The following is an 11219-nucleotide window of genomic DNA, read 5'->3' as shown; positions in this document are numbered from 1 at the left end:
TACGTTTTACTAATTTGTTTTCTCAATTTAATTTAGTGTTCCACACAAACTTGGGTCACTTATAACATGCATTTGAAAATGCAACATGCCAATTTTTTTTCTTCATGTTTTGTTATGTTGCTGCTTTATGTTAAACTACTTTAAATTACTTTTTTTCACACCAATCTACGCTACGTACACCATGATGACAAAGCAACAACAACAAATTAAAAAATTAAATAATTACATTGCATAAGCCATGCCATGAGGTCAGAAGAACTGCCTGTAGAGCTCAGAGACAAGATTGTGTCAAGAAACAAACCTGGGGAAGACTACAAAAAAAAAAATCTGCTGCATTGAAGGTTCACAGAAACATGTAGCCTCCATAATCCTTAATGGAAGAAGATTTGAACAACCAGGACTCTTCCTAGAGCTGGCCTCCTTGCCAAACTGAGCAATCAACGGAGAAGAGTGGGGACCAAGAAGCTGATGGTCACTCTAGTTGAGCTCCATGATCAAATATGGAGATGAGAGAAACTTACAGAAGGACAAACATCACTTCAACACTCCACTGATCTTGGCTTTATGGCAGAGTGGCCAGACTCAAGCTTCTCCTCAGTGAAGGAATGAAAACCCAATTGGAATTTGGAAAAAAGCACCTAAAGGACTCTCTCAGACTGTGAGAAACAAAATTCACTGGTCTGATGAACCTCAGTTCCAAGCATCATGTTTGGAGGAAACCAGGCAGTGCTCATCAACACTGAAGTGTGGTGGTAGCAGCGTCATGTGTAGAAGGAAAGCTCAACATAGAAAAATATAGAGATAGCCTTAATGAAAACCTAGTCCAAAGCATTCAGAACCTCGGACTGGGCAGAATGCTCACCATCCAACAGGACAATGACCCTAAGCACACAGCGAAGACAATGCAAGAGTGGATTATGGACAACTTTGTTTTGATTGCACATGAATTAAAAAAAAAAAATGTTCACAAATAAATAATTTATAATGACTGGAATGGATAAATCATTTCTAATAAAAAATAAGAATAATCCATTTTGATTTCATGGTGACTTAAAGGTCTTCTAAGAGTTTTCTGCCAAATAAATGTACTTTAATGTTAGAAAGCAAAGAAATTAAGACAGCGATTAATATTAGTATTGTACTTTTTTTGTAATATTATTAATAGTAATAATATTATTGTATACAGTAGTCATGTTGTTCTTAGCTGATCACATGCCTGTTTAATGCGAAAATATTTTATTCTAATGTTCATAAAGATTTGCTGAACAAAAAATTTCAAAAAGAAATCAACCTACAAATGACTGACTTTTAGTTATCTTTTAGTTGCATATTAAGTAAAAATCACATAAAAAATGTATTTCCTCTGCTGCCCATTTTCGTGTAGGTGTCGGTGGTGACTCATTTGGAGGGGATGAAGAAAGAGTTACAGAGGAGTGAAGAGGAGCTGGAAAGGAAGGAAGAGACAGGAGAGGCAGTTTCTGAGAGGTCCATTCACTCACTCTCTTTCTATAAACCAATAAACTTTTTAGCTTATGACTAAGAGCACACACATCAGATGATGCTGTAACTGCTGTGTTTGATTTAGGAGTTGGCAGGCTGAGTCAGTGGACAGCGGCTGCAGTAACAGTACAGCGTTTGTCATTCCCTGTCCTGAGAGTCTTTACGGTGAAGGTATCTGCGTGACCTCTGGGAGACGCTGTCTCCAGCCTGCAGAGAGAAATCCGATTGTAAAGGTATTGTGAAGCGTTACAAAAGTCATAGCAACTTTGTTAATTGTCCTCCTATTATTAAACAATCAATTTTCTAGACTCAGAGGAACTTTATGCAATATTCAAGGCTGTTTAGGAATTGATAAAAGTTATTGAACAAAAATACAAGCTGCACATTTCTGCTTTTAAATGCTCTGGTCTGCTTGTCTGTTAAGCTTCTGTTAAATGCAAATTACTTAAAAGGCTTTTGTTTGCACACTCAGGGAGTGTTAATATGATTTCCTGTTGTAATCGCCAACACATGCAAGACGTCTAGTTGAAAATTACCCAAAATATACCTTTAATTAGATTTACAGTAAAGTTTGGAGTCCAAAAGATTTTTTTAATGCTTTTGAAAGAAGTCTGCATCAAGGCTGCATTTATTTGATCAAAAATATTATTACAATTTAAAATATTTCAAATTTTCATTTTTGGGTGAACTAACCTTTAATAGATCATTGAACAAATTTCATTTGTATGTTTTTTTTCAGGTGGACAAGGCAACCAACACAGAAGGTGTGTTTCCAGAGCCAATGAGGATGCGGCCGAAAGAAAGGGCAGGACGCTGGGGTCACAGCTCACCGTTCATGCGCAGCAGCACAATAGTCAGATCTCAGACATTTTCACCTGGAGCGCGCAGTCAGTACGTCTGCAGGGTAGGTAGAAACATACACTTCACACAATGGGTTAGTGATGGCTGATCTGACAAAGTATGAGTAAGATTATTTATTAGATTATGTAATTTTGATAGATTTTAGACAAGACTTAATATCTTACGTTATTTAGCTACTCAAGTAAATGTATCTTTATTTAAGAATGTTTAGATATTTGTACTGGAAAACAAAACAAAAATACTGGGTAAGAAAATGTAAAATTTGTTTAATTTTTTTAAAAAAATATATCATTAAAACAAAATGAATTATGAATCTTGCATCAATAAAAAAAACAGCTTTACAATGTATAAGTGATACATTGATACGTTTTAATAATATATTTTGCTTTGAGACCACTACATTTTATCAATTTAAAAATGTTTACACTATAAAATGATTTTCTTACCCAGTGTTTTTGTTTTGTTTCCAGTACAAATATCTAAACATTCTTAAATAAAGAGACATTTACTTGTCTTGTCTAAAATCCCTTTGTTTTCCCTCCTTCACAGTTGTACAGAAGTGACAGTGACAGCTCTACACTACCAAAGAAATCCCCCTTCATCAGAAACACTCTAGAGCGACGAACTCTGCGATATAAACAGGTTGGAATGACCATGTAGCTGTGTTACACGCATTTAATAATCTTTTGCTCTGGAAGTGTACTTATGTGTCCGTTTCGCGTGACCGCAGCAGTCTCACCGCTCCTCTCTGGCTGAGCAGCCCACACGTACCTCTCTGGACCTGGAGCTGGACCTCCAGGCCTGCCGTACACGACAGAGGCAGCTGAGCGAGGAGCTGGCCGCTCTGCGGGAGCTCAAACTGAGGCTGGAGGAGCCCATGCAGGGTCCCCGCGGCCCCGCGGATCTCCCTCATTGGGCCCTGCGGGATGAGCGTTTCCGAAACCTATTACGTGAGGCCCAGAGACAGGTACTGCCCATTTATATGTTTTTTCTGCATCTGCAGTGCTACTTTCTAAATCCATAGATTTGTTCATTTGGTAACACTTTTACAGCATTCATTATTCTAGGTTGATTTCTTCACATACATTTTTATTTTTTGAAATTGTATAAATTTAACATTAGTTATTTTTGAATTATTCACAAACATGAACGAAGTCTCTTTTGCTCACCATGGCTGCATTTGTTTGATCAAAAATAAAGTAAAAACAGTAATATTGTCAAATAATATTTTAATTTAAAACAACCGTTTTCTATTTTAACGTATTGTAAAAAGTAACTTATTTCTACGATAGCAAAGCTGAATTTTCAGCATCATTACTCCAGTCTTCAGTGACACATTATCATTCTTATATGCTGATTTGCTGCTCAAGAAACATTTAAACATTTACACTTTTGGTAAATTAAATGTCGTTGTTAAATAAAAGTATAATTTTTTTTTTTTAAGAAAAAAAAAAAAAGCTTACTGACCACAAACATTTGAAAGGTATACATTTTTAAGATGTCAAGTTGTATAAAAACTTATAAAAAGGAACATGAATTAACAATGAACAATAGTATAATTATGAATTAACATTATGCATAAATAAAATTAAATACCTGATGTTTACAAATTCTACCTATTGTATAATTTTGTATTGTATTGTGGATGGATATATAAATTATAACTAATTTAACTATTACAGTAAATGTGGCATTTTGTCACTTGACCATTTACCATTGCAAATTTTTATTCGGATGGAATTAAAACCACAGAGTACATTGGTGAAAGGCCAATTTACCAGACTTATTAAGAAAAAATAGTCTTAAATGTATACTTTTATAACTATGACTGACGTGAATATAAGCAGGTAAAGAAAGGGAGACCGGGCACAATTCTAAGTTAAAATTCTAAGTGAATTTTAACTTCTGTTTAAAATCACATTTATTGTTGATTTCTTTCTCTCCCCTTAACTCTGTCTTGCAGGCCAAGCAGAGCAGGCAGGAGCAGAGGCAGGAGGAAGCTGCTGAAAGGAGGTTGCGAAAAGCCTCAAAAGAGGTTTTGCAAATGAGGGGCCAGAGCCACAAAGAGCCCCTCCCCGTGCAGACGTTCAAGTGAGTCTTTCATAACATTTCCATCTATTAAAGGGTTAGTTCACCCAAAAATTTAAATTCTGTCATTGATTATCATGTCGTTCCAAACCCATAAGACCTTCGTTAATCTTCGGAACACAAATTAAGATGAAAATCCGAGAGCTTTCTGACCCCCCCATAGACAGCAACGCAATTACCACTTTTAAGGCCCAGAAAGGTTGTAAAGACATTGTTAAAATATGTGACTACAGTGGTTCAACCATAATGTTATGAAGCCACGAGAATACTATTTGTGCGCTAAAACTCGCCAAAATAACGAATTTATTCAACTATTCCTTCTCTTCCGTGTCAGTCTCTGTTCAGCTCCTGACACTGGAGTCGGCCAATACTAGCCGCGTTTCCACTGTCGGGCCAGTGCGAGCCAGGGCTTTAAACGGGCCGTGCCGGGCTAATAGCCTCGGGCCAATAGCACCGGGCCTGCGTTTCCACTGTCGGGCCAGAAGCTCCACAGCGCTTCACTAAAACACGCCCGTAACACGCCTCTCTGGAACAACGTCACACTAACCCATCATTTCACCAACAAATGGAAGTTTTATCATAAAACTAATCAGAAATCACTGGAAACAGCGTTGAAAACAAACACGATAAAAGCGGCCGTTTGCTGGAATTTTTTTTGTTTTGTTTACTTGAATATTTAAAACCCAAGCATCGATGTTTTACCACAGGTTTACAATAAAAAGTGATACATTGATCATAATGAATTAATTTGTCAAAATTGCACATTAGTCACTCAGAAATAAATTACCGTTAGGTCTATTTCACAAAAGAAAGAGGACACACTTACTTTTTCAGTCGCGTCTGTTTCTTTATCTGGTAGTTACAGGACACATAGATACATCACATTTAGAAAGAATGATCATTTCTACAAATATATGCCATACGACCTGAGGAGCTTTAGCACTCTCTCGACTCCCATACAGATATTTTCAGTCAGAGAAACAGAGGAAGCTCCCCAAAAAAAAATTACTTTATTTTATGATAGTCTGGTTTAAAGAGACGAGACGTAGGCTATACTGACATATAAAATAAAAACATGACTGTGATAGCCTGTAAGATTGGTCTGATTTCTTCAAGCTTTCACTATGGTTTTTTTTTACTATGCGTATCGTCAAGCGTTTACAATGTTTACTATGGTAACGGTTAGTGCGCATAGTCTTTTGCATCACAAACAGAAGGCATTCAAACATGAACGCGAGTTAAATTATTTTAAAAGTCTTTAATGCTAACAGAATCATCCGGCGCTGCCGTCTCCCGACTCAGGTGAACTCCGCCTCTGTTCGTAACCACTCCTCTAGCCCGAGCTGGCCCGCTTTGGCCCAAGGTATTCGATGGGCCAGAAATCCTGGCCGTTGGCCCCGAGTAAGCCCCGATCAAGCCCCGGAAGTGACAGTGCGACTGGCCCTGGCACGCTCCAGCACGGCCCGGCCCTGGCCCGACAGTGGAAACGCGGCTACTGAGCCGGCTTTCTGACATAGAACCCGGAAGTGTTGCATTGCGTTTACAACGTGTACAGCATCAGAGACTGACACGGAAGAGAAGAAATTGTTGAATACAGTCGTTATTTTTGCGCACAAAAAGTATTCTTGTCGCTTAAAATTTAGGTGGAAGCACTGTAGTCACATGGACTATTTTAACGATGTCTTTACTACCTTTCTGGGCCTTGAAAGTGGCAATTACGTTGCTGTCTATAGGAGGGTCTGTAAGCTCTCAGATTTCATCGAAAACATATTCATTTGTGTTCTGAAGATGAACGAAAGTCTTACTGGTTTGGAACGACATGAGGGTGAGTAATTACTGACAGAATTTAAATTTTTGGGTGAACTAACTCTTTAATCAACACCAAAGCACGGAGAGGATTTCTGATAAATGCTAAATGTATCAATCTTTCCTGATGCAGAGAGAAGATGGCTTTCTTTACTAGACCAAGATTCAACATCCCGCCTCTGCCAGCTGATGACGTGTGAGCGCCCCCTAGGCCACACTATATCAAATATGAAGAATCTGTCTGTTTTGTTTTTTGTATTCATGCCCATGAAGTAATTAGAACAGAAATGTAGTTATTTCAGCACAAAGATTAAAAGTTATTTGATATGCAACATTTGAACAGAAAGCTGTACAAAACAAGCGTGTGTGGGGTTGTGCGTGATTGTGAGTGTGTGCGCGTGCGTGCGTGTGGTAGTACTAATGAACACGTACACCTATATTTTATGTAATTATTGACATCTTGGCAATTTTTCCTGCTTGTTTAAAGGGGGGAAATAAGTGTTTTATAAAAGAACAAAGCATCTTTTTACTCCTGTACGATGTACTTCTGATATTTCGATGTCTACGCTTACTTAAGGCTGGAAGACGGGAACAAAGTCAGTTTAGACAAATTCACTGTACTGTAACTTATTTTATAGTACTTTTCCTTGAAGGAAATAAAAATGCTCCCTGCTTTTTAATGTATTTTATAAAGCTTAAAACAAATAGCACTTACTGTAAGTGTTTTTGACGTACAGTAGAATGGGAATTTTGGCTGATTTTGTTTCTGTTACCTGATTCTTTAAAGTTATTTACTTAAAATGTCACTTTTTTTGATCCACTTTTGTTGCAGTTGTCATTGTCCCTTGTGCTGTTATTCTATTAAAATTATTAATATTAATTATTACTTGTAATTTTCAATATATAGACGAATATAATTTTGTATGCTGTCTGTAAAACATCTGCAGTGTTACCTCTCTTATGAAGATAAAAGCATTAAACCGTGAAAGTGCAGCTGTTTTTGAGAAATAACCTTTCAAGCTCAAATCAGTGGTTTGTTTGGCAATGATGTTCATCATAAATTCTAATGTAAATGATTATTATTAGATTAGTGGATTGATGTCAGGTTTGTACAGTATGATCTTTAAAGGCCTGTTACTCCAGAATTTGTTATCTAAATTGTCCAGAAGGTGGCGTCTTAAACCTGCTCTTGTGCTCAGATGTGTTTTGCTGGTATTTCAGGAAAGTACTATGTTGTAGACTACAAAATTTTGCACACAATAATCCTTAAATACATGGATATTACACAACGCTTTGCTGTGAAATTTCTTTTTGGCTATGCGATATCTAACAATAGAACTATTAATGAGCCATTACTTACGATGGTTAAATTAACATCATCTAATGATTCAAGTCCATTTCCAGCACTTTTTCTGGCATTTGCTGCCTTTAAATAGAAGCACAGCAGGTTTAGTTAAAAAGCATCAGATCTGGAACATTAATGAGGTGGAAATCTTAAAACTAGAAACAGGAAGAATGCTGTTTGTTTAAAAATAGAGCAAAATTGCTGTTTTAATCATTAATGATCTTTAAAAGCTGCACATGGGCATAAAACCTCTCATTAAAGGAATTTCCATGGAGAGCTTTGATGGCTTTTTACTAAAACCGCAAATTAAAGGTGATTATCAACTTGCATCAGTGTTTCTCCCAACAACTGCAAACTGAAATGCATTCATAAATAAATCTGTAGTCGTTGATGATATTCAGCTGAGATAACATTTGACTGTTAATAGCCCATCTACAGGTTTTACCAAGAAAAATTAATGTTTTTGTTTCAGTCTCAATGCTAAAGCTACTCTACCATTTAAATGTTTTGTTTTTTTTATTCATCAAGGATCCATTAAATTGATCAACAATATTTATAATGTTACTAAAGAACTTCTATTTAATTCAAAGAATCCTGAAAAATGGATTTGTTTCCAGTTTTTAACATTGATAATAAGAAATGTTTCAGAACCAAATCAGCATATTAGAATGATTTCTGGAGGATCATGTGACACTGAAGACTGGAGTAATGATGCTAAAAATTCAGCTTTGCCATCACAGGAACAAATTAAACTCAACTGTTTTCTATTTTTGTACATTTTATTTAAAAATGTAATAATATTTCACATTATTACTGTTTTTACTGTATTTTTGATCAAATAAATGCAGTAGTGTACACAAGAGTGTAAATCATGACAGAATGTTCATTTTAAGCTGAATTTAATATCGGTACAATGCACCTTTTCAACCTCTCAAAGCTCAGAAACACTGTGTTCTTATACTATAGTGTTCATAATGGGTCAAGCAGCTGTTGGAGGAGTACTTTGTTTTCCATCAATCAAACTCCTCACATTCCATTGTGTTATGAAAGAGCGCAGTGATTTGGGGAAGCATGGTATGTAAACACTCCTTATCAGTTTTCCTTGTAAGCTTATCCATATGTTCAGTGTGTATTGTATGCATTTAATTAGTCCCATGCTCTATCTTCCCTGTCAGCGGGGCGAGTGACGTACGGCCTCATGCAGTGTATGGAGATTAATGGCATGCTCAGCCGCTGGCACAGGCTAAATCACACGGCACCGCAAGACCTATCTTTCCCTATTTCTGCCAATAAAGCTGGTTTATACAGAAATCCCCAACAGAGACCTTAAAAGTCACGACCCCAATTCAATAGGCTATGCTGCAACCCTGTGTCAAAAGTGGATTTGTTGCCTCAAATAGTCAATAAATGCAATTAAGTAATGCATATGAATTTACTTGTCATTTAATAGTCCTTTCTGTTCCTGTCATTGTCATACCAGATGGTCACCTCCGTCCTATCAAGGATTTGTTGTGGTTCGCCAATGTTAATATACAGGGGAGTGAATTAATTTAGTGCAACACCAACAAAGGAGGTGACAAACGTTGCTCATTTAGGACTATTTGTTTTGATAGTCCATTATTATTCCACAGTTTGATGTGTTCTGTTTTATAGTCACCATTAATTCAAAATTGACAATTCTTATTTTTATGGAACATTGTGGAATTTGTTATATATGATTTATCTGTGCACATCATTATTTATTTTTAATTCATCTTCCCTCATGTGCCTTTAATCAAAATAACTTGCCCTCCCTCTCTTCTCTTCTCTGATCTTCTGCGAGGGCTGAACAACCACTCATGAGATCACAGCAATACCAAACCAAAACAATCCAATCATTCCTGATGGACAAAATCAAGTCCCTACATTTTTTCTTGTTCGTGAAGCTGTTTCACTCGTGTATATTATACAAGTAAAACTCGTGAAGCTGTTCGCGAGTCACTGTTCAGATATTCATACAACAAAATAGTCTGTGGGCCATGAACATTTTGTGAAAATGGTCAAAAACACTGGCGGTGGCTGCTGGGAAGAGTTAACTGGCTTTCTATTAATGCACTAGAGTGAATGACAAGCGTCTTTCGTCTCCCAGTGCAGGATTACATTATTGGCAGTTTAGTGTTAAGTGATTAATTTACACCAAAACAAAAGATAACATTTTTGTCTTGCATTTCATAATAAACTGAATGAACTCAAGCTCCGCGCTGGATTGTTTTGCATCAGTTCTGTTTCATTAATAGGAATGTGTGCAAAGGATTGTGGGTGATTGAAGGACACAAATAATTCACTTGATGCATCCTTGAAAATTAAGTTACCTGAATGAAGGATGTGAAATGACATCTGCCTTCCACGGATCCTTCAAATGGAGTAGTGCAGGGACGTATTTTTGTAGGCCCACCCAGAGTTAGCATTACCCTGGTTCCCTCAACAAAACCCCAATTGGATTTTTCCATTGGCTTTTGGATTACTGCAGAAAATAATGTGTGACTAACAAAAGCTTATGATTCTTATATGTTTTGTTCATCGTGATCGTGAATCTTCAAAAATGAACACAACTTGAATGAATTTTGAAGTGTATAAATACAATCGGCAGCTGCAGAAGTCAAAAGTTAAAAGTAGGCTGTAAACAAACTAAGTTACACCACGGTCACATGACTTCACCGTCCGTCACCATCACTAAGCTTCCAACAAGTCTTTCAGTCTTTGTTTAAAAAATGTTTTCCTGAAAGTTTGAGTTATAATAGTTTGCGAAACACAACGAGGCTGTGAATGCAGACTAGTGAGTATTAATTTACCTGTTCAGCTGATGACGTTTAATGTCCCTGTCTGACAACCTCTGTAGCCCCATTTAGCAACTTGTTAGCAACCGCCTTTTACAAGACGAGAGCGAGCTTTAAAAAGAGGGTATTACTGATGTTGTAAAATAATATGTGAAGATATCTTGAGCTTGTGTTCACCACACACCTCATTTGATACATTTAACCAAAAAAACATTGACTTCAGGGTGACAGGAAGTGCTAAAATGCTAACTCTTTTCTGGGTTTTGGCCTACAAAAATACATAATCCTGCGTCACTCTATTGACACGTTTGATGACATGGCAGCTGAGATATGCAGCCTTTCTACACAGCCTTCTATTTGAGAAGCACCCATAAAGTCGGCATGAAACGGAAGCTGTGATAGTATTTTCTTCCCTGTTGTGATATATATAAAGACTATTGCAACTTCTGTTTCAAGCTGACTTTAAATACTGTGCATATTTTTGTGCATATATAAGTAGCTGTCTTATACCATTGGAATCCTTGGCTCAAGGCGGACAAAATGGCTATCTCCGATTTGCTCGCCCTTCAGGCGCCAATTTCGAGTAAATTGCATTTTTTTTAAAAACCTATTTTTGCGAACTTCTCCTAGGTTTTTGGCCCGATCGGAACCAAACCACTGCAAGAATATTCTCTGGAGTCTGACAATCAATAATCATCCAAAAAATTAAAAATTTCAATTAACGGTCGATAAGGGGAACCAAAATATTTGATGGCACCAGGGCCACTTTTACTAAAACGGTTATAAATTGTGAACGGAAAGAG

The 11219-nt window shown here is 36.9% G+C and overlaps 1 protein-coding gene across 1 annotated transcript in view; it reads left to right on the top strand.

Moving 5' to 3' along the window:
* The window catches only part of wwc3 (WWC family member 3), a 42615-nt gene extending 35375 nt beyond the window's left edge, over positions 1–7240 (top strand). Inside the window, exons 16-22 of the mRNA XM_084129700.1 lie at positions 1385–1485; positions 1586–1733; positions 2240–2404; positions 2911–3003; positions 3092–3328; positions 4325–4452; positions 6389–7240. Coding sequence (XP_083985826.1) covers positions 1385–1485; positions 1586–1733; positions 2240–2404; positions 2911–3003; positions 3092–3328; positions 4325–4452; positions 6389–6455 — 939 coding nt within the window. The 3' untranslated portion in view covers positions 6456–7240. The remainder of the gene's footprint in view (positions 1–1384; positions 1486–1585; positions 1734–2239; positions 2405–2910; positions 3004–3091; positions 3329–4324; positions 4453–6388) is intronic.
* Positions 7241–11219: the final 3979 nt, after the last annotated feature.

Source organism: Abramis brama, assembly GCF_963993115.1.
Source record: "Abramis brama genome assembly, chromosome: 11".
In the NCBI taxonomy this organism is placed as follows: Eukaryota; Metazoa; Chordata; class Actinopteri; order Cypriniformes; family Leuciscidae; genus Abramis; species Abramis brama.
The sequence above is the reverse complement of the archived record's forward strand: the minus strand, read 5'-3'. Positions and strand labels throughout refer to the sequence as shown.